Source organism: Nomascus leucogenys, chromosome 22a (assembly GCF_006542625.1).
Source record: "Nomascus leucogenys isolate Asia chromosome 22a, Asia_NLE_v1, whole genome shotgun sequence".
Lineage (NCBI taxonomy): Eukaryota > Metazoa > Chordata > Mammalia > Primates > Hylobatidae > Nomascus > Nomascus leucogenys.
Window position 1 is genome coordinate 49,471,843 of NC_044402.1, and position 24,635 is coordinate 49,496,477.

Genomic DNA, 24,635 nt, shown 5'->3' on the forward strand with positions numbered 1-24,635 from the left:
TTTTCCTCAGAAAATGGGATTTTCTTTTCTATTGCATTGTCAGGCTGTAAATTTTCCAAATTTTTATGCTCTGTTTCCCTTTCGAAACTGAATGCCTTTAACAGCACCCAAGTCACCTCTTCAATGTTTTGCTGCTTAGAAATTTCTTCCACTAGATACCCTAAATCATCTCTCTCAAGTTCAAAGTTCCACAAATCTCTAGGGCCTGGGCAAAATGATGCCAGTCTCTGCTAAAACATAACAAGAATCACCTTTGCTCCAGTTCCCAGCAAGTTCCTCATCTCCATCTGAGACCACCACACCTGGATTTCATTGTCCATATCATTATCAGCATTTTGGTCAAAGCTATTCAACAAGTCTGTAGGGAGCTACAAACTTTCCCACATTTTCTTGTCTTCTTCTGAGCACTCCAAACTGTTCCAACCTCTGCCTGTTACCCAGTTCCAAAGTTGCTTCCGCATTTTCAGGTATCTTTTCAGCAGCATCCCACTCTCCTGATACCAATTTACTGTATTAGTCTATTTTCATGCTGCTGATACAGACATACCTGAGACTGGGAAGAAAAAGAGGTTTAATGGACTTATAGTTCCACATGGCTGAGGAGGCTTTACAATCATGGTGGAAAGCAAGGAGGAGCAAGTCATGTCTTACATGGATGGTGGCAGGCAAAAAGAGAGCTTGTGGAGAAAAACTCCCGTTTTTAAAACCATCAGATCTTGTGAGACTTATTCACTATCACAAGAACACCATGGGAGAGACCTGCCTCCATGATTCAGTTACCTCTTACTGGGTCCCTCCCACAACACATGGGAATTCAAGATGAGATTTGGGTGGAGACACAGCCAAACCATATCAATAGCCAAATGCAACAGGAAGAATTTTTCACCTGGGCCTTGATTCTTTCAGTATTATTTTTATAAGATGAACATCCTCATCTGAAAGAACATCATAAGGAAGGAGATATAGTTAAAGGAGTAATTACAATTATCAAAGAGCTACTGTACATCAGGGACAATGCTAAATATTTAGTATTTCTTACCTTATTTAACTTTCACAACAACTCTTCAAAGCAATTTTTCTCTCTAATGATAGTAAATGAGCCTTCCTAATTTTCAAGCCTGCAGTAATTGTTTCTGAGCTGGAGTTTGAGCCATTCTCCAAAGGCTATTCTTTCTCTTTATTTCAGAGGTGATTTAAATTCTTATTCTTTATGAAAAATGATCAGTAGTTTAATGCATTTGGAGCATAAAACAAACAGGCACTCTTTAGATAGAGTTGGAAATGTGAAGTTGGTACAAAACCACATCAATATTAAAGAATATATATGTATTTCTCTAGACAGAGTCACTTCAGGACTTTAAGTATGGGCATAACAAAGCCTATATTTTAGGAAGGCTCCTTTTGTAGCAAAGCGAAAGATGGTTTGAGGTAGCAAGATACTAGAGATTAACAAAGGAACAGGCTAGTGTAACAAATCATGCAAGAGTTAATGAGCTACTGAGCTAGGGCAAGAGAAGTAAAAACAAAAAAGTTAGTTGGAGGTATGAAAGACAGATGTTATAGGTAAACCTAGAAACTTATTGAATATGACCATTCAGGGAAAGAGATGACTTAAGAAAATGGTGGTGTTTCAAGACTTGTTGACTGGACAAATCACAAAGGGATGAAAATCAAAAACAGCAGGTTTGAAAAATAAAGTTTGAAGAAATAATGGACAGTTGATATCAAATTTTATAAATACTTGTGATATAACTATTGTAAGTAATCTGTTCTTCACTTCCACAAAATCTACGATGATAACAATTAAATTGCAATAAAAAAGATTGAATTAAATGTAATTGCATCTGATGGAAAAGATGACTGATGTAGCTTTCATTTCTTTTCCTGAAGACATTCTATGATGTCATATTACAGAATGTTAAGTCATATGGTAACACGTCGGGAAGCACTTCTTGCATCACACATAACCCTTTGATTGTATTATTTTATTTCACAAAATTAGCTTTCCATGACTATAATAGTTCCTTCAGTTACAAGTTTAAATGTACTTGTAATGAGTTAGGAATGGTGGTGGGCCAAGAGTGAATAAAAGCGGTAGAAGTGAGATGGCAAAAAATAAATTTAAATATTGCTTCTAAATTTTCTTCTTTGTTTAATAACTTAATATCCCTTCTTGAGTTAAGTGCCCCATAAGGACCTCATCTCCTTCACTTCTCAGAGGGACTCATTGTCTCAGATAGGAAATTCTTGAGAGCATCAAATTCTCTAGGTATTTTCCCCTAGTTTCCAGGAGAAAATATTAGCTAACAGTAATACGAGCTAATAACTGAATCTAAGCATAGAAAGTAATTATCAGGAAGAATAGTCATCTGACCATGCCAAGAAGTTTGTTGGCATACAGAATTAATATTGATTAATTTTGACTGCACATCTATGTGTTTCAGTATTCCTGTTTAAAGAAAAAAAAGTTGTATGTCATTTGTTTGTAAGTTAATGCAGATGATTATATTATCATTGTTTCTAGCTAATATATTGTATCCCCACTTGTATAGTTAATGGTATTAAGATTACATGACTTTAATAATGTTTATATTGAAAACAGTATTTGACATGGTAATGACCAGATATTTTCTGTTCTATTGACAAAAGTACCTGGAAATAGTCACTGAGGTTAGTAGACCATAGCATATTATTAAAATTTAAATAACATTTTAAATGTACAAAGTGCATTTATATGTTGTATCTCATGTGTATCATCAATTAAAACCTTTGGCTGCAGAGGTAAAATGTAAAATTTATCTCCCTTAGAAGTCTTTGATAGGTAAACATAGAACATATGCTTTTGAGATGCAGTTGTTTCTATATTGTTTACCTTATGACTATAACAGATAATCAAGTGATCTGAAACAATTGCATACTGTTATTTACTGCCTTTTTAACAAACCAAAACTTGTTAATTTATTGACTTAGCTGATGTCATTTGTCAGTCAGATTGATAGTAACTCTCTTGAAATAATTTTATACTGAATTTGGCAATTTTGAAATAAAATTGTTTTAATATTTTTGGCCTATTTTTAATATTAATTTTAAATGTCAAAAATCAGTCTTTTTCTTTTCTTAATTCACCCTCCTCTTGATATACCTCTATTTGTTTTAAATAGAAAACATTCAAGTTAAACTTTATTGTTAAGGATCTCAAAACTGCATAGAAAATTCATCTTAAGTAAACAAAATGGTAAAAGCACTTTAATAATAGCACTTCTTTGCACTGCATGCCCTAAGCAAGTGGTAGAGGATACGTAACACAAAAAGAAACCAAAGCACACGTATATCCTGGTACATCTTTTCCATAACTGTAGGTTCTGCTCTGAACTAAGTATAAGGTGGCCACTTTTGGTACCTTAATGCTTATTACTATGTACTGGTCTTGATGATGAAAATAGACTCTTGAAGATTTGGTGCTGTCTCTTGTCTCTCTCTCGGGTGAATCTGCAGTGTGTGTGTGCACGTCTATGTGTGTGCTGGGAAGAGTGATATTTCCTCTGAGGCCATACAATCCCCCAAACCTTGTTAGGGATAATTAGGGACGGGAGTTTTTGAAAAGGAAGTTTTACTCCATAGGGTGATCAGAAAAGGAAGTATCCAATCCCATATCAACTCTGAACCCTATAAGGAGAGCTTCCTTCTCAGACTTGAATTTTTAATAAGTGTTTCCTGTGCTGAGTGTACATTGGAGACCCCCCAACTTCCCTCATGCTGCTCCTTATCTGGCTCCTTATCTGGTGCTGGGAGGTGGAGTATGTGGCTGTACCTCATAGTTATATCTCAAGTGGTGTAACTATTGTGTGCTCATCAACATTCTGTCTTCATTCACTCAGATTTAGCTCTGCTAGGTACTGTTGCCCCTTTGTCTTTTTCCCATTCTTTTGGATTTCCTAAATGTCATCTTTCTCCTCTCCTTGTCTGCACTCTGGTCATCCCATTTGGACTTCCAAGTGAAATCCCAAAAAGAGAAGCAACACGGACATGGCGTTTCTGAGGTTGCAGTCAAATTTGGTAAGTTAATGGTATAGCAAGAAATGTGACCTAGGCCTCTAAACTACCCAAGGATCTGGTTTCCCTAGAACCTTAGGCTGTGGCCAAAATCACAGAAAATTAAATGTATTATGCCAATATCTCACAGTCTGACTGTGTATGCACTTTATTTACACAGATTTGGTCAAATTTTAAAGATTGTGGTGTAATATCATTAATGTTGGGAAGAGGCTAGAGTGAGATCTTTGAGCTTATTAGTGGAGTTCTTACCAAAAACTTAATTTAGAAAGTAGAACCTAGTGTATTGGAAAGCCTTAAGAATAAAATTATGAACTGTAGTTCTGCATTGCATGAGAGTATGTTGAATAATGAGCTCTCAGAAACTGTGAGGGGTAAGTATTGATACTGGGACTTTGAACATGGAGAGTCAATGAAAGAAACATAAAATGTTCTTCTAGGTTTCTTATGACTTTGAATTTATCTCATTTTCCATTTGGCACAGAATGAGCAGCTTATCTAGCTATGAAGTGTGCCCACATGTTTCTTAACCCTGGGACTTGATAATCCATTCCTCCAAACTATCTAAGCAGTAAATCCCCATTCTGGTTCTTTATAAGCTTATTAGCTAATAGGTGGTGTTGGAGTATTATTTGGTTCAGTTTTTAAAAAATATTGTGACATTTAAATTACCTGGTCATGGTTACAGAAGTCACTCAAGAAAACAAGTTTGTCTTGTTTTCCAAAACAATAGTAACACGTTTAAATGCCAGAATCGATCAGCTGCTTCACTATAATTAAATAGTTAATGTGTATGGCTCTTGTGAGAAAACTGTCATGCCACTGTGTTTAGAAGCCATTCTATTGAATTCAAATAAGGATAGACATACACATATCATTTAAAATAATATTCTTGGCACACAAAGAAATTATACATTAGTTATTTAAAGTCCATAAACACAGGAATGCAATCCTCACAAAGGGAAGGCTCAATAAGGAAGAGTAACAACTGAATTGATATGACCATATAAGGAGAAAGGCAGTGAACAGATGGCTTAACCACTTTGAATGGGAATGAAAAATTGATGAGGATAATCCTAGTTGAGTAATCCCTGGTTGATTTGAGAAAGAAGAAAAAAAATAAAACAACTTGGGTTTATTATATTCCACTTTATGGTCAATAAACATTCATACACATACATACAAGTCATAGGGAAAATGATGATTATGATAACTATGGAATGAGACAGTCACTGCCAATCACTGCCTTGCACTTTCTTCCAGTAGGTACAGATGATGCCAGGCCTAGGCTTATTTTGGCAAGAGTTTCTGTGCCCAGTGACTTAGTGTTAACCCATCCTAGCAGGCAAATTTTGACTGTATTTCTCATTTTCTGAATAAAAATGTGATTTGTTTCTCTACATCTTTGCCGGTAATACCAAGACAGCTACCTACCTACCTTATTCAATTTACAACCAATAAGTCTTTTTATATTGAACTTTGTGCAACAAGTCAAAGGACATGAATTTTAGTCCAATTTTACAACTTATTTAGTCTCTTTATATGCAGATTTAGTATAATTACTGCGCTGCTCAACTCTGCAGTGAGAATTGTGATTGATGAAGTGATCTTTGGAATGAAATCACAGGGGATCTAGTTGGCTCCATGACCCAGCCCTGTGATCTGGGGCAAGTTATTTCATCACTCTCAATAGCTTAATGTTGACAAATAAAACTGCTGACCTCCTGGGACTTCTCTGAGAATGAGGTAAACTCTATCACATAGTTAACATTGGTGCCTTAGCTCATAAGAGGTACATATCAGTTACATTAATATTTAAATAACTTGTGATTTATATTTTTAAAACATTTTGAGATATTTAAAACATAGAAATTTACAAAGACTAATAGAAAAAATATGTATATTCTGACATTCAGAATTAATAGCTATTCCTTTATGGTCATATTTTCTTCCAGAAATTTTTAAAGAAATAAAACATTTTAGATAAAGAGAAAGCCCCAGTCCTTAATCCAATTTTCTCTCCAGAGGTGTCCACTATCATCAGTTTGGTATATACCTTTCCAGTTCATTTATAGGTACCTATATGTTCTTCTTTAACCATTATATAACATCATCTTTTAAAATTCCCATTTTACGAGAGGTGGAGGGAACGCCCTTACTAACAATGCTGGCTCAATTATAAGTATTATTTCTTAGTTATCAAATCAAAGATTTGTTTATCCAGGTAGATATTATCACATCCATCCTTCACTACTGTAGAAACTTGTTGCAGCCTCTGGAGTGATGATTTTGACAATCCTTTAATTTCCAATGTCAACATTTGTGTGTGAGTGTGTGTTGCTGCAAAGATTATGGTGACTTAAATTAGGTGTCAAAGTTTTAATGTATAAAATCTTAAAGCTGTTGCTGGGACATGTCACAATGTGATTTAATTATAGCAAAGCATTCTTATAACAGTGGATTTGAACCCTATTTTGTGCCTGTATGTACCTGAGAGATATAAAAGATTCCCTTTTAAGAGTCACAATGCTATTACTTTTTACTAACTGCTTAGTTAGAAAAATATTCAAAAATATTAGTAAGTGGGACTCTGCCTTTAGTTAATTAACATTATATAGTACATTCACCTTAAGAAGTAAAATCACCACCAAATAATTAAAAATGTAAAGAATGAAATCTTTTTGATCTATGAGATCATAAGAATCAGCTAAATACAATATTCAATTAGGCTTCTCAGAAGTGGATTCTTTGTGAGAATAAAATGCAGAATATTAGTTCCACTGGAATTGAGTTTGGGGAATTGCCTTATTTCTGTCTTTCTATCTGTATGGAAAAGCATTCCCAATATCAGAAAAGTCACCCAATCCCAGGGTTTAAATACACCTCAGTGGTATAAAACATAATTGGTCACAGAGGCTTTGAATAGGCTGAGAATATTGAGGCGATGATGTAAGCTTTTCATTGCTGTCTTGTCTGACACATCTATGTCGGAGTCATGCCCAGTAAATAAAATGAATAGGATCAGAGATGTAGATATAAGTAATAATGAAGTAATCTTCTTCCTAAAATTTTGCTTGATCACTTGCACCTTGTTGAATTTAGATATGACTCTAGGTTTTCCAGTATTTATGAGACAGTATTTAGAATGAGATTTCACCTAATAGCAAGTCCGGTTCTCTGATCCAGAGATACAAACCACTATTTCTTTCTTTCTTTTTTTGAGATGATGTCTGGCTCTGTCACTCAGGCTGGAGTGCAATGGTGCGATCTCAGCTCCCTGCAACCTCCACCTCCCGGGTTCAAGCAATTCTCCTGCCTCAGCCTCCCAAGTAGCTGGGATTACAAGCTCCTGCCACCACACCTGGCTAATTTTTTTTTTTTGTATTTTTAGTAGAGATGGGGTTTTACCATGTTGGCCAGGCTGCTTTTGAACCCCTGACCTCGAGTAATCCACCTGCCTTGCCCTCCCAAAGTGCTAGGATTACAGGCGTAAACTGCCACCATGCCTGGCCCAATCCACTTTGTCTATCCAAGGGTCATGTATGGCTAGAAAAATTTGCTACTTCTCCATTTTTAAAACAGTTGGAAAATTTTGAGTGTTAATTCCCTCAGCTTTTGAAAGTAATTTTTTACATCCTGCCCAATTGAAAAAAAGTGATGCAAAATGTTAGTAAATCATCACAGCTAGGAGCCAAAAAAAAAAAAAAAAGGAACTCTCCCAAATACTGTGTGCTCCTCAGACCAAATAATGATTTAATCCATACCTATTAAAATTTTGGGTCAAGCATCCCACATATCCAAGGAAGTTTCCATTCTACTATTTTACCAATCATGCAATTTTGAAGGACTATATCTCTGCTATTCACAGGCACTCACCTTTCTCTCAACAGGTGATATGTAGCCACAGGTGATGGAAAAGGATAATACAAGTTCTTTCGAAGGCTTCATCCTGGTGGGCTTCTCTGATCGTCCCCACCTAGAGTTGATCCTCTTTGTGGTTGTCCTCATCTTTTATCTGCTAACTCTTCTTGGCAACGTGACCATTGTCTTGCTTTCAGCTCTGGATTCCCAGCTGCACACACCAATGTATTTCTTTTTGACAAACCTCTCATTCCTGGACATGTATTTCACCACAGGTTCCATCCCTCAGATGCTCTACAACCTTTGGGGTCCAGATAAGACCATCAGCTATGTGGGTTGTGCCATCCAGCTGTACTTTGTCCTGGCCCTGGGAGGGGTGGAGTGTGTCCTCCTGGCTGTCATGGCATATGACCGCTATGCTGCAGTCTGCAAACCCCTGCACTACACCGTCATCATGCACCCCCGTCTCTGTGGACAGCTGGCTTCAGTGGCATGGCTGAGTGGCTTTGGCAATTCTCTCATAATGGCACCCCAGACATTGTTGCTACCCCGCTGTGGGCACAGACGGGTTGACCACTTTCTCTGTGAGATGCCAGCACTAATTGGTATGGCCTGTGTAGACACCATGATGCCTGAGGCACTGGCTTTTGCCCTGGCAATCTTTATCATCCTGGCACCATTCATCCTCATTCTCATTTCTTATGGTTATATTGCAGGAACAGTGCTTAGGATCAAGTCAGCTGCTGGGCGAAAGAAAGCCTTCAACACTTGCAGCTCCCATCTAATTGTTGTCTCTCTCTTCTATGGTACAATCATATACATGTACCTCCAGCCAGCAAATACTTATTCCCAGGACCAGGGCAAGTTTCTTACCCTTTTCTACACAATCGTCACTCCCAGTGTTAACCCCCTGATCTATACACTAAGAAACAAAGACGTTAAAGAGGCCGTGAAGAAGGTACTAGGGAAGGGGAGTGCAGAAATATAGTAAGGGGTGATTAAATTTTGGGATTGTCTTTTGACCCATCTTCTATATACGTTGTTAGACCTAGCAAATATAGGAATGTTTTGGCATTGCAGACTGAAGAGGCATTTAATGAGATGGGGGAATTCAATGGTTTACCTAGGTCAAGAAAATAGGGGCTGGGAGCAGTGGCTCACGCCTGTAATCCCAGCGCTTTGGGAAGTGGGAGTATTGCTTGAGTCCAAGAGTTTGAGACTAGCCTGAGCAACATAGTGAGACCCCCATCTCTACAAAAAATTTAAAAAGTTAGCCGGGCATGGTGGTGCATGCCTACAGTCCCAGCTACTCAGGAGGCTGAGATGGGAGGATTGCTTGAGCCTGGGAATTTGAAGCCACAGTGAGCCACGTTTGTGCCACTGCACTCAGTCTGGGTGACAGAGCAAGACCCTGTCAGAGAGAGAGAGAGAGAGAAGAAAGAGGAAAGAAAGAAAAGAAAAAGAAAGAAAGAAAGAGAAAGAAAGAAAGAAAGAAAAAAATGTAATATTCCTCCTGAGTTGACAATCACTTGTATTCCTTTCAAGTCCTTCTAAATCAAGCATTCATCACCAGAAGCCTCCAAAATATTGGCCGTGAATGTAGACACTAGGCATTTTTGTTCTCATACCAGTTTCTATCACAATTATTTCATAGGTCCTCAACGATATATGAAAAGAAAGATCTTAGAAGGACTTAGTAGGTCCTCAGCAATATATGAAAAGAAAGATCTTCGAAGTCATGCTGAAGAAGCACTTATTTTTTTCTAGAAAGTTCAAATATGCTTTTATAGTGCCAAATGCTTGAATGAGAGCCAAAATAAATTAATTATCCAGCTCTAGTATATCCAACACCATAATCAACCGTGGATTCTGCACATTTTGAATCATTTATATAATTGAGCTTAACGGCATTCATGTTTGATTTTCTGAGATGATAGAAAATCAAGAAGAAAGGAGATAAAGCAAGACCATGAGGTGTTTGCTTTATATGGAAGGAAGAATTTCTTGTTACTACTTGATCCTTGTTATTACTTGTTAATGGCAAAAGAAAGCTAAGGAGTCTTTTTGATTAAAATGTTTGAAGATTATTCAGTCTCCACTTTTCCCATATGTTATCAGGATAAACTTGAATAGAGGCAGAGAGAAATGAGATTAATTCTGGGGGACTGTTAGAATCTTTATGATTGGGTATTCCCCAAGTGTTGATTTCTTCACATTTACATTAATGATAGCAGTACCTCAATAGTCATCAGGGAAATTGATTTGAATGGTTTGTGTCAAATGAATGGATGTCCACCTTAAAGGTAAGTATGTTTCTTCAGATCTGACATATCATTTGAATTAATCTTATCTCAAAACTTGGGAAAACATCTATTATGTTAAAATTTCTGCAAATGAATAAGGGATTCCAAAATTTGGGAGTATTGCCAGCAGCATCATTAGGAACTGGATACAAAATGAGTTTAGCAATTTCTCATTTAAGCTCCCTCAAAAATTTTAAGGTCAGGTTAATCTAGAAGCCTTAGAAAATATACCACATAGCTAATGTATTTTCCTCAAAATATATAACTGTCAGATATAATGTGCATATTTACCACTTTTTGAGCCCTAACTCATATTTTATCCTGTGGATTATATTATATTTTATTTAGATTAGTTAGGGTTTATGAGAATGGGGTTTTGGTTTGGTTTTGATTGTGGAAGATATTCTGTTATTTCCATAAGAAGGCAGAAAAATTAGAATATATTTGATTTTTCCTACTTTATTACACTGAGTGAAATATGATATTTGTCCATGATGGTGTTTATTAAAGGGATCAATTCAGCCAATAGAATTTGGAGACCCACAGCTTAGCATTTTCCATCTCTTCTACTAGAAAACAACTTATGATATGTGTCTTACTAGCATGTGTATACTATACATTTCTAAATAAATAAAAATCCTCTTAGAATCATTCTCTAAAAACAATGATTACATTAACTTTTTATAATCTCCATACTGTTTAGACATGCATTACTTTAGAATTAATAGGTAGGACAGAAGATTAAAAAAACAGAGTATAAATCGCTATAGATACATTGATTTTGGAAGCACCCTGTGGAATTTCTGACTCATTTTCTTCAAAACTTTATTTTTTCTCCACAAGCTTTATGTTAATTACACTCTCCTCTAAAAAACTTAGAACCATTATTATAGGTTTTAGGGAATAATGAGTGTCAGATCTCAGGGGAAAATGTCACTATGTCCTTAATAACATCATCATGGCCCAGCATCACCTTTTACTTAATTTGTAGGATAGTTTATAAAGTTGATATAGTTTACTTAGGCATAAAGTGGGATGAATCAAATATATTCTAATAGTTCTGCCTTCTCATGGGAATCACATCATACTGCCCATAACTTAAAAAAGTATCAGAAACATTTCATTTTTATCCTCTACAGATTCTTCCTTTTGCTAATCTATGACTCATTCTTACAGTCTGGTCTTTTACAGAGACAGAGCAGATGGAGGTTTAGATAGAAGAGCATCAGGATCCTACTCAGTGTGCACAATTGCATATCTCTTAGCCATGGTGCTGAAACTAACTCCAGGAGAAATAAATATTACATATATGCCTCTGTGCATGTTTTTCTACTCACTGTGATTTTAAATTATGATCTATAAGAGGACAGCTCAATAAGTGCCTATTAATCAGATTAGCACATCACTTTCCATCTTGTTATCTTGATGGGTAGTACAACAGCCATGAAGACAACTTTCACCTATTTCATATTTTATCTATTTTCAAGGTTTTCTTCCTAATTTATCCATTCAGCAAATATACACTAAGCACCCACTATGCCCCAGGCATCGTTCTAGGTACTGGAACAAAATACACAAAAATACACACCCACAAAATCATCATAGCATCAAGCTTGCATTCTAGTGGAGAAGAAAGAAAACTGACAAATAAAAGAAACATGATAGTAATACCTTTGTAAGTGTTATGACGATAAGTATAACAGGGAAGGGTGGAAGGAATTACAGAAGGGCTGCAATTTCAAATGGAGAAAGTCAGGGAAGACCTTAGAAAGTATGTTCAAGCAAAGACCTGATGGAGATAAGAAAGCAAAGAAAGCACATCTGTGGGAGAGTGATCCCAGCAGAGGAAGTAGCGAGCACAGTATTTTTTATCTCAGTAAAATGAAGAACCAGAGAAAGGGGTTGAGTGAGCAGGAGGAAGATCAAGACCAGGTGTATCCTGAAAGAGCAGAAAGTGTTTCCAGGAGGAAGGAGTGATCAACTGTCTAATATGTGACTAGTAGGTCAATTGAGATTAGAAGTTTCATGCTGTAAATGGGAATCATGTATATGCAATTCCTAGGAGAAAGATTTGTAAAGCCCCCTTCACATGATGTGTGATTTCATAAGCTCCTCCTAGTTAATTCCACTCCTATCATCATAATACACTCCATCCAATAATAAGCAGTCAGGCCTGGTATCGGAAGTCAATATCTCAAGTTTGTCCTCAGGGTTTTTCACTAGTTACCTTATGGTCTCCACCTGACCCTTTGGTGTGGTTATTGCATACAGCTCCAGCCTATCAACACTCAGAGAGTTCTCACCTGGAGCTAGACGTACAGAGTCTAAGGAAAATCATGCTGCTCCAAGCCACTCTGCCTTCCCCCAAATCTGATACATATATGTCAAAGATAAAGTTAGCTTTGAGGTTATATAGGTCCGCAGAGAGAAGGGCCAAGTGTTTAAGAACATGGGCTTCCTTGCATAATTGGAATTCCATCTCTATTTTAGATTTAACTTCTCCATACTTCAGTTTCTTCATTTAAAAATGTGAATAATAATATTGCCATTCTCCAAGGGCTATTTTGATGTTTAAATGAGTTAATTTATGAAAGCATTTAGAATGGTTCCTGGCATGTTTTAAGCACAATGTACATGTTTGTAGTGTTGTCACAATAGATAAAACATGGTAGAGATAAAGACCGTTAGAACAGTATTAGCCTGAAACAAGTTGATAATAAGTTCAGATGGAAAAACAAAAAATGAAAGAATAGCTAAGAAGACACTGAAAAGTAAAAACCATGAAGGAGCACTGGCCCTTCCAAACATTACCATTAAGCTCTATAGTTAAAATAACGTGGTGCTAGTGTATGTAGAATAGAGTAGAATAGAATAAAAAGTCCAGAATTAGACCCAAATATATATGGCAATTCAGTATATGACAAAGATGGCATCTGAAATGACTAGGTAAAAATAGAATTATTTTTATTGGTGCAGGATCATCTAGATGATCATTAAAAAATATAAGATCCTTTCCTTACACCCCATACAAGAATAAACTCCAAATGAATTGGGGATCTATATAAAATCGAAAGTATCAAAAGGAAATGGATGAATTCCTCTTGATGATTGGCTTATTTGTCTACACATTAAAAAAATGGCAAAAATATTGTAAACAAAGTCAAAATGCAACTGACAAAAATAGGAGAAAATATTCACAATGTATAGCACAAAGGGCTAATATCTCTAATATGTAAAGAACCACTGAAGGAAGAAGAGCCAAATATCAGATAGAAAAATGGAAAAATGAAGCAATAAACAAACCGGACAAAAAATTATTCTCAGCATATGAAAAAATTTAAATGCACGTATAATTAGACAGGCACAAATTAAAACAATATTGAGATACTATTTCTCACTTATTAGACTGGCATTAAAAATATTGGCATGTTCTTTTAGTGAAGCTCTGTGGAAACAGGAGTTCTCATGGCCAGCAAGAGCTGAACTGAGCCGCCAGTTGTGGGAGAAGTCAATTAACAGCCAAAACAAAAGAAGCAATCACGCCTTTAATCACTTACCCTGATAATATTGTAAAGCAGCTAAACTGGAGTAAGTGCTCCCCACACTTCCATTACACCCTGTGAACTAGCACAAATCTGGGGAATCTTCTCAAATGCTGAAAGCCCCAAACAAAAGGCTGCTGCAGTTCTGTCAGAGGCTTCCTAACCAGAGTGACTCCATCTTGAATAAAGGCTGGATAAAGCCAAACCTGCTGGGTTACCTTCCCAGGGAGTTGGACCCTCTTGGTTACAAGATGTTTATGATTGAGGGACTGAGTTAATGATGTTAACTAACTAAAGACCCAGAACTTATTGAAATGTCCCAATACTTTAAGAATGAAAAGCATTCTTAAGGATAGATTTTGCTTTAAAAGAACTTTCATAAATTCTTACTGAAATCAGTAGTAACATAGGAAAGTAACAATACTAGTAGCCTGTCAGAAGCTGATCATAGCCTTTCAATAAAGTACACTATTCTCAATACCCTATATAAGCAAGCACTATGTTTAAGGTGGTGTGTTCCTCCTCTTGCTTTCAGAGGATGCTCTACTTTGTAATTGAAGTCTCTAATAAGCCATCTTAACTTCACTATACTCTGCGACTTGCCCTGAATTCTGTCCCATGCAAGATCCAAGAACCTGCTCTTGGAGTCTGGGACAAGACCCCTTTTTCAGTGACAGTTTTATGGACCCAGTGGTTGAAGGGAGGGAGAGGAAGAAAGGCTGCAAGTAGAAAAGTACTTAATATTGAGTAAAAGTGAATAAAAATGCCTTTAAGTTTACCATCCCCTTCTTCCAGTATAGAAGTATTGGCAGAGGCACCTGAGGAAGATGTTGGCAAAAGGCCCCAGATAAAGAGGCCTCTAAAAGGAGATGCCTGGGCCAGGAGTGCCGAGACACCAAAGAACATAGCAGGCCAGTGGGGGGCCTGAGTTCTTGGCCGCAGCTCTCCTAGGATTGCAATACATTGGCTGTACATCCAGTCTGGTGTGAGGAGGCAGTTTTCCCCTTGGGTTCTGCCAGGTAAAATCTTTGTAATTGCCTGTGACCAGATTTGAAACATCACACATAGATTTCTAGACAGGAGTCAGAATTCTCCTAGTGTACATTGCTGTTGGGAATGCAAACGAGTTCAACCCTTCTGGAAGAAAATTTGGGAATATCTAACAAAATCACATATGCTCTTATCTTTCTACCCAACAATCCTATGTCTAAGAACTTACCCTGAAGATACATCTCCTTCAATACAACAACACATATGTACAAAGTTTTATGTGCAGCACTTCTTATAATTTAAGAATATTGAAAACAACATAAATGCCTATACATAGGAGTGATCATATAAACTATGATATTGTTACGCAATAGACTATTATGGAACAAGGAAGATCTTTAGGAACCAATATGCAGTAATTTCCAGGACATACTGTTAGGTGTAAAAAGCAAAGCACAAAAAAGTATCTATAGCATGTGACTTTTGATGAAAGAAAGTAGAGGACATAAAAAAATACACGGATGTATGCTCATAAGAAAAAATAAAAAGATAAGCGAAAAAGTGAAGAAATTTACTTCTGAAAAGAGACAAGTAGAAAGAGGGTACAGAAAAAAATGGTTCAGTGAGAATGATGATGGAGCATCAGATTTATTCTTAAAAATTTCATATTTTTGATGCTAGCATAAAAAGTATTTTTAGTTTTAATTTCTATTTATCTGTTGCTACTAGATAGAAATGCAATTGAATGTTTGAGTATTTATCTTGTATATTGCAAACTTGCTGAATTCACTTAGTTCCAGAAGCTTTACTGTATACTCAGGTTTTTTACATAGGCAATCATGTCATCTGTGAGTAAAACTACTTTACATCTTCTTTACCGTTCTAGATGCCTTTGCTTTGCTTTGCCTTAATGCATTGGCTATAACTTCCAGAACAGTGTTCAATAGAAGAGATAAGAGTGGACATCCCTGCCATGCTTCTTATCTTAGGAGAAAAGCATTCGGTTTTTCTTCATTAAGTATGCTGTTAGTTATACATTTTTCATAGATGCTCTTTAGTAATTTGAGGAAGTTCCCTTCTATTAGACTACTATCAAAATAGATGTTGCATTTTGTCTGACACTCTTCCCTCATCTACTAAGATGGCCATATGGCTTTTCTTTTATATTTTCTATCTTGATGAGTAGCAGAATATTCTATGAGATGCCAAAATATGCCACTTTGGCATAAGGATTGTTTTGAGCTAAAGGCACATGAGAAACACAGATACAAGAAAGGCACTCTGACCTTTCTTTTTCTTCCTAAAATCAGTAGATAAAATTTCCATGGGAAATAAATGTTCTTATCACCATAGATGGGAAGTTGAGTCCAAAAGAATTCTGTACAAACAGGCCTTGTTAAAGTAACTCATATCTTCCTTTGCTCTCCCCCATTCATTTTATTTACTTTTCTACAAATTGTCTCTCTTTCTTCAGCCTAGTGTAGAAGCACTTGGGTTGCGCCACTTCTTTGGGTCTTCATTTTCCTATGAGGCCTCCCATGTGTATGTAAAAAATCTGTGTGCTTTTCTACTGTTAATCTGTCTTGTATAAATTTAATTCTCAGACTTAGCCAGAGAGCCTGAGAGTTTTGCCTCCCCTACAATGTTTTATACCCATACTGAAATTTGGTCACCTCTTCCTCTGTACTATTTAGAAAGGTACGTTGAAGTATCCCAATATGATTGTGGAATTGTTTCTATCTCTTTTTAACTGTCTATTTATCTTGTACATATTTTGAATAATTGTTATTGGCTACATACAAAAATTAAAATTATTTCTTCCTGGTGAATTGAATCTTCTTCCATTCCAAAATATTGTGTCTTGCCTTAGCATGTACTTTTTAAAAATAATAATAGAGCAACATAAGCTTTGTTTTCATTCACATTTACATGTTTTTTACTATCCTTTTACATTCAATTATTGCATCCTTATATTTAAGTCTTATTTTGTAAGCAGCTTATGGTTGGATTTTTTTTCCTCCAGTCCCATAATTTTAGACTTTTAGTTTAATGTATTTGTATTCAATATAATCATTGATATATTTGGATTTATAGCTATTATGTTACTATTTCTATTTGATTCACGTGTTTTACATTCTCTCTTTTTTCTGTCTTTCTCTTGGATTTATCAATTTTTAAATTTCATTTTACCCTATATTAGCTAATTAGTTTTACATTCTTTAACATTCTTTCAGTGGTTGCCGTGGATCTTGTATGTGCATATTTGGGACCAATTATAGATTAACACAGCTTATGACATTTATTATTTTTTAAAATCTTAGACAACTTTAGTACCATTTGCCTCATCCTGCCTTCTGTGTTATTCTCTTTATGCTTTTTTAGTCTATGTATACTGTTAATCCTATAAGATATTACTATTAATGTTTTGCACAATCAACATTCATTTATAGTTACCCATATGTTTACTTTTCCTGTTGCTCTGTATCTTCTTGTATTTCTAGCATTTTCACTTGGGTTAATTTTACTTCTTTTTCAAAAACTTATTTTAGTATTTATTGTCATTTCTGTCAACTGGCAATGAATTCTCTTGGTTTTGGGTTTTTTTCTAAATATGCTTTTATCTTGAATTGTACTGGTGCAGGTTAGGTTCCTGGCAAGAAGACTCTGAGATGGAGATTGGTGTGCAGGAATTTATTAGGAGATACTCTGTAAAACACTTGGAAAAGAGAAACAAGCTTGGCAGAGGGAAAAGTTGAGCTTTAATGCATTCACAAAGAAGACCTCAGCAGATCCCATAGGAAACTCTGAAACTAGGTTGGCTCTTAAAAATTGTCCCTATTTGAGGCAAGAGTGGCTTTTATGCCACCATTTTGATCGGTCATTGTATGTGGGCTGCTTCTGGAAGAAGGAATGACCTCTGGCAGGTCAGTTTTCTTTAGCTAAGGCAATCTCTAAAGAAAGTTGACAGCTGGGAAATATGTCTTTTATTTCTGAATAAGGACCGGCTAGCATGTTGCAGTGTCTACCATAGTCCACTCTTTGTGTTTTGATACATTTCCTTGTATGTATTCTTAGATATGTCTTCTCTTTTAAAATTCCATGGAGCTTCTCTTTCTAAGGAAAACTAGTGAAGGTTAGCGAGATGATCTACAGCTTCCATCACTCCAGCTGGCTTAGAGGCCACAGCTGATGTTTATCATAGCCTTTCTCTGTTATCTATTCCAGACTTTCCTCATCTTCAGCAGATCCTGGTGACTTAAACTGGTGAAGTGACTCAAATCTTCATTCCTGACTCTTGATTCCTGACTCTAGTCACTATGTCCCTGTAAAATTGGGCTTGCTTCACTTGTATGTTTGCTCTGAAAATTGGACAAGGATTTGCCTAGAGTTGACAAAGATATTACTTCCTGTCTCCCCATGTAACAGTAGCTCAAGCTTCCCCTGATGATCAGGGTAAATTGTCCCTGCTTAAGGTGATGACTCCACTTCTTACCTGCTGGTCCCTTAGCCTGAGAAGCCTGATAAGTTAGATTCTTGCTTTGGTCTTTGGTGGAAGTTTTCTCCCTTTGGGAACAAGGACCTCTGAACCCACAAACCCCAAAACTGTGGGGATGGGCTGCAAAAATTCCTCAAGTGGATCACTGACAGTGATGAAAAGTACAGCCATTCCTGCTTCCACTCCTTGGTTCCCAGACCCATGTATTCTGTATACTAGACACAAAGTACCATGTAAAGGTGTTTGATTTAGAATGTACACTGAATCCTGGAGCACACCTCCTAGTCTAGTAAAGTTCTGCCTCCACAGTGATACTTTAGCCTTACCATTAAAAAGACATTTTGTTGTTTTTTCAGGATAGCAGCTTCTGTGTGGTGTAATATATGACACAACCAATGCAGTCATAATCATTTACCCACTGCCATACTTTCTTCACTGAAAAGTTCTTCGCTGCATTATTCTTTACAAAATGTTACATGAAATCTCATGCCACTCTAATATAAACCACCAGATAGTAAAGAAGGTTGAAGCCTTATAGGCAAGAAAGATAGGCTCATACCCAGCATATTCTTCTCTATACTTTTCAAAATAAATTGCTGCCTCTTCTGATTTGGAAAGGGTCTAAGGTGGTAAACTTGTCTCCAATTTGGTCACCAACTTGCTAGATCAGTTTTAATAAGAGGGAGCCAATGATGTTGGGTCCACACATTGCCTCCATCTCTTTTATCAGAACTACTGCATTTACAACTCTGTTGTGCCAGGACTGGGATGGTTAATGATAGAGGCTGGCTGATGCCAGCTAGCTTAGGCAACTACCCAGATGTTGAGTCCATCTTCCATAATGAATATTCCCTGGCAGACATTAAGGTGTAATGCAAAGTTCTTCGCACTTATACTAACTTCCATGTAACCATCTACATATCCCTGTTTCAGACAAATTGGTCTCAGATCTTCCATTCTTGCTCCTTAATTAATCAGCCAGCCCATTTTGTACCTCCCCTTATATTCTTTCTTGGGTCACTTCTTTTTTCACACACAAAAATAGATGGCCAAGTTCACTTCCCAGAGTTCTGCCCATTGGGAAGATTTCTCACCAGTGTCTTTAGGACCACTCATGAGTGGTGTTGTAGCGTAACAGCAATCCATTTTCAGCTCCTGTTAACACGTTGGGCTGGCTGACTCATCTACGAGCTATGTATGAGCTTTCTTCTCTACTGCAGACTAGTTATTGGCCACCCCCAATCTCTGCCACAGACAGACATAGAAATAAACTGAAGGAGAGGTCCCGATGCAAAAAAAGATGACATATAAGACCAGGCTACCTGCTCGTGAAGCTTACTCAGACTGCCAGCCTTGCTTGTGCCCTGTCCAAGATATACCATTTCCATCTAATATTGCATTGCCAACGGCCCACCCAACCTTATGATTTGATGAAACTGGACACAACCCAGCTCATGATGGGCAGTTCTTGCCTCATAGTTACTTGACATCATGTGGTCAGACTCTGTAACTCTACAAGTGCCTAATAGCATGCCACAAACTGGTTTTACAAACATTTATAGTTCTCTATTTCAGATAACTTTAAGAACCCTAGGGGTCTGCACTGCAATTCTACTATTGGAGTTTAACCTGTGGCTTCACATGGTGCCTAGATTTGTGGAATACCATAATTATGTTGCAGTCTGGAATTTCTAAAGAGCCTTTTCCTGTTCTGGGGCCCACTCAGAGATGGAAACCTTCCCTATTGGTAAATAGGTTGGAGGAGTATCCAAAATGTATTTACAGCTGAGGCTGCAACTCAGAAAATCTTATGGGGAGCTTAGGAGCTAGGCTGGCCTTTCAGAGTTTTCCCAATAGAAGCAAAGAAGATGAGTCTTTGTAAACTGTGGAGGAGGTAAAACCTTGGCCAAGGCATTTCCCTATGGCCAAAGAAATTTCTAGGGATGATTCATCAGTCATCAGTATCTTAGGACCTTGGGGATGAGTGCCTTGGCCCTGAAGATGTTATCTGGGTGGAGCACCATGGTATCTATTAGAGTACGTCTGTGGATAAGAGGAGCTGCATCCAAATGCAATGCTGGTCATAGGATCCTGGACTTTGAGCATGATGCCATGATTGGACAGACTTTTGGGGATCTTGGAAAGAAGTAAGCATATTTCTTATATGAAAAGATTGTTAACTATGATAGATTGATTATAAAAATATTTCTAATTCTATAGCCCTCTCTGTGTTTATGCCACTTACAATGTAACTTTGTAGCATCTCCCGTCAAGAAGTAAAGTCTATTCCCTGAGCCCTTGAATCTGAGTTGTTTTGTGACTTCTTTGGTCCACAGAATATGCCAGAGGCTTTGCATGCTTCCAACTCTCTTTCATGCTTCTCCAATTTTATCTTGAGAACATGCTCAGGATAGCAAAGTGAAAAATGACATACACTGAGTAGAGCTATTTTAGCCCAGTTTTCTTTCTCAACTGATGCTTCAGCCAAGGCTAGTAAAATTATTGTGTCAAACTGTATTGTCCACAGACATATGAATGAGACTTGAGGAGCTGAACCACTTGTCTAAACCAGGGACTTCTAAGCAAAAATAAGTATTTTTGGATGTCCCAGGGATTTCGTGGTTATTTCTTCCATAGTATTATATTGAAAATAGATAGCAGATACAATTTATGACTCCTTTTGTAGGGCCACCATAATTTAAATACCAAATCTGATAAGGACATTGCAAGAAAGGAAAACTAGGGACCAATCTCCTGTGAGCCTAGATAGAAAAATCCTAAACAATTTTGTTAACCAATTTTATCTAGTGTTATACAAGAAGTATAACATATTGCACTCGTGTTGCTTATTGCAGGATAGAGTGGTGTAACATCTGAAAATCATTTCGTACTATTTATCAATTTTTTAAAAACATTTGGCAAATCTCTACAGATTTGGACAAAGCATTTGATAAAATCAAACCCCTACTTAAATCTTAGCAAACTAGGAATACAGTGAAAACTCCCTTAAGCTGATGAAGAATACTTACAACAAACCTGCAGCAGACATCATACACAATTATAAAGTATTGAATGAGACACAGAGGCCCACTATCATCACTTCTTTTTGGCATTATACTGATGGTCCTACCTTGTGTAATAAGACAAGAAAAATAAATAAAATACACTAGAAATGGAAAGAAGTATAATTATCATTTTTTTCCCAATGACATGATTGTATGTGTTCAAATGCAAAAGAGTCTACATAGAAACTATTAGACTAATTAAATGCGTTTATGAAAGTCACTGGAAAACAGATTAATGCACAAAAATCAATTGTATCTATACGTATCAGCAACAGACAAATAGTAAAATGAAATGGGGAGACAATTTGATCAAGATTTTGTGACAATAAAAATGACAGATTTTACTACTGGAGGTATTTTTAAAAGGAAGCCTCAAAAGAACACTTTTTATCTTTGTACTCAAATAACTTGTTTTTGATAATTGCAGCATCAAAAGAGTGAATCACTCTTTTGACTGTCCTTTTTTGAAGGAAACCTTATTGTTGTCTTCAGTTACTCCAGACATTTCTCTTATCACATGATCTTACTATTCACTGCTTTAAAATCATTATTCTTATGAATTTCAGTATGGAAGGTTTTTATAATTGTAGTAGAATTTCAGCATCTCCCCACACCACCCTCATTTCCTCTTAATATGAGCCAACATCTTCAGCCTTTTCTGCTGTTATAGAATTTCTTTTACAGAAAATACAACTGGCTCACCTGCCTTATTGATATAGAATTTGATTCTAATTTTCAGCAAATTTGCAAGACAGAGCATTTTATATAAAACATGATGTTCTCCCTCATTACTTTTCCTTTTCACAGTGCATTCATCATATATATACATGAAAGAACTTATTTCCACTCAATAATTTTTGCAAAACATTCAGTGCAAAGAATAATATAAAGTATATTTCAACCAAATACAGGCATCAAAATGAGATAAATATTGCTAAGGATTTATTCAGCTCTCCCACTAAAACATTCACACATTCCTATGATTTCACAAACTAGAATACTATTTCTAAGGCCACTGAGATCTGTAAAGTTCTCAATCTCACACCTTTCCAAATTTTCCTATGCATTTGTGTCTAGCTTCCATTCTTGCATCCTTGCTTTTTGGGGGCCTAGATAGACCCTGCCCTGAACCCTACATATACCCAATATACAGGTATAAGATACCAAGATTACATTTATGAAAAGGCCTAAATTCTTCCAGAATCATGCCCACTCTAATTTTGGGGGCAGTAATTAAAATTGGTTGAGTCATAATATCAGTTCATGGAAACCCATCTAATCCAAGAATGCTCCAAGTTTTATCTGAGCTTCTGCATACTAAACATAATGATGTTGCTGAACTTAAAAGGGAAAATGTAAACTAAGAATGAGGTTTGGGTATCCTACTTTAATTTATACTGCAAATCAGCCTTGCCTGATTTGCAGTATAAATTAATTAAATTAAAAAATGTTAAATTTTAATTAAATTAAATTTAAATTTAAATGTTAAATTTTAATTAAATTTTAAAAATGTTAAATTTTTACTTAGTCTCTCAGATATTTAATACTTGGTGTTTCCTAAAGTACTATTAAAAGTTTGTCTTTCTCAATGCTCAGTTCCCCCTTGTATACAAAGTTCCTCCTGAGAGCTAAGCCTGAGTGACCCAACCCCCAAGGCTAGTCACTAAAATATTACTGTAGCCAAGCCTATTTCATTCTGCTATAAGGAGAGGTAATTGATTAGATGGTCATAAATTAATACACAAAATTATAATTATATTGTTTCAAGAGATCTTTCACTACTAATCAAGTAAGTGGTCCTCTGGGAAATTAGAGTAAGCGGGGAGTGTTGAGTTTGGCAAGAATCACCCTTAAGCATTAGTCAAAGAGGAGAAATTAAACTTAAACCAAAATGTAGATTCATAGTATATCTAGGTTTTCTAACAAATTATGTTAATTTTGGAAAGTTTGTTTAACCTCTCTAAGCCTCCATTTCCACATTAAGAAAATAAAGTGTAGCAATTTTATAGGACATTGTAAGCATAGTAAACATTGATATTATTATTATTAAACTGCAGATTCTTCCCTGTTTCCAGTCTGTTGATAACTGAGCATTATTTCTTAATTTTTCACTTTAAGGACTACTGAAATTTTTTAGTTTATTTACCTTGGTTCATTCTGCAAACTAAAGATTTGTCTTTATTTTCTTATTTGTTTAGCCCTCTGTTTTTTTTTTTCTTTAAATACTATTGCCTTTATTTAAATTATCTATTGTAAGCATTTATGAGAAAAAAGAAAATCCAACATTATAAACATTTTCCCCTGACTAATCCCACCCTCATGCTCACCCTTACTTTCAGAGATAAGCACTGTTATTAGTTTGGGAACGTTTTAAATGGTATACATTATTTTTTGCGGATTACATATTAGTCTTTTTCCCTGGTTTACTTGATGCCCCTTCCTTCTCCCTTCACGGCTGTCAGCCTCTGCCCTCCAGATTGCCCACATGAAGGAGATAACAAGTGTTCTTTATTCTTCTTCACTCTCATGTAATTCCGTGCAGGCGCACAATACATACAGTTATATTGAGAGCGTTTTAGTCATTGTTTATATAATTAAGATCATGTTAGTTATTCTTTTTTACATCTTCATTTTCTCACTCAGCAACATCACAGGCAAATACTTCTGGATTAGGTTAATTACTAGTCAATTTCCTATTGAGAAACTATTTTTTTCTCTACTTTGGCCACCACAAACATTGCTACAATAAAAATTATTTTTTCTATGATTTGTGTACCGGTAAATTTTATTCCATAGGATAGATTTCCATGAATGGCATTGCTATATTGATGAATAGAGTATTTTTTTCAAGATTAACTGCCCTATATATTTCTAAAATGTCAGTGACACTTTGAATTTCTAACCATAATTTATGAGAGCCTTTTCCCTTCAGCAACATTTAGGAGTTACTGCTAGTTACATTGTTTTTTCAATCTGATAAGTGACTCATCATTACTACTTTAATATATTTGTCTGAATATTTGGTAATTTAAAATCTTATATGGATTTGCTATTCTGAGTTCACAGTATGTATATGGTCATATTATTTAGCATTTTTTCAATTGTGTTATTTGTGTTTTTCTTGGGCTTTATAAAAACTCTTTTATATAATAGATACCAACATTTTTCATAACCACAAATATATTTTCTCATATCTACTCATCCTTGAAAGCTGATAAAACTACATATTATAATGTATAAAAACAAATCCTGTATAGAAAAACTATAGAAAAATATAAATCTTTTTTTAATCTTGGAAAAAATCTAGGAAATTACATTGAACTGA

At 36.0% G+C, this 24,635-nt stretch overlaps 2 protein-coding genes across 3 annotated transcripts in view; both read left to right on the plus strand.

Moving 5' to 3' along the window:
- The window catches only part of LOC100599389 (olfactory receptor 2B6), a 73,135-nt gene that overhangs the window by 38,521 nt on the left and 9,979 nt on the right, over nucleotides 1-24,635 (plus strand). The gene's annotated exons all lie outside the window — the stretch shown is intronic.
- LOC100599046 (putative olfactory receptor 2W6) lies at nucleotides 7,450-8,902 on the plus strand. 2 transcript variants are annotated; one of them, XM_012503103.1, is made up of 2 exons: nucleotides 7,450-7,498; nucleotides 7,995-8,902. In XM_012503103.1, the coding sequence occupies exons 1-2, from the start codon at nucleotides 7,450-7,452 to the stop codon at nucleotides 8,900-8,902; spliced, it is 957 nt and encodes a 318-aa protein (XP_012358557.1). The 2 variants fall into 2 exon arrangements, with proteins under 2 accessions (XP_012358557.1, XP_003272019.2); XM_003271971.3 differs by lacking the exon at nucleotides 7,450-7,498 and having other exon boundaries at nucleotides 7,949-8,902.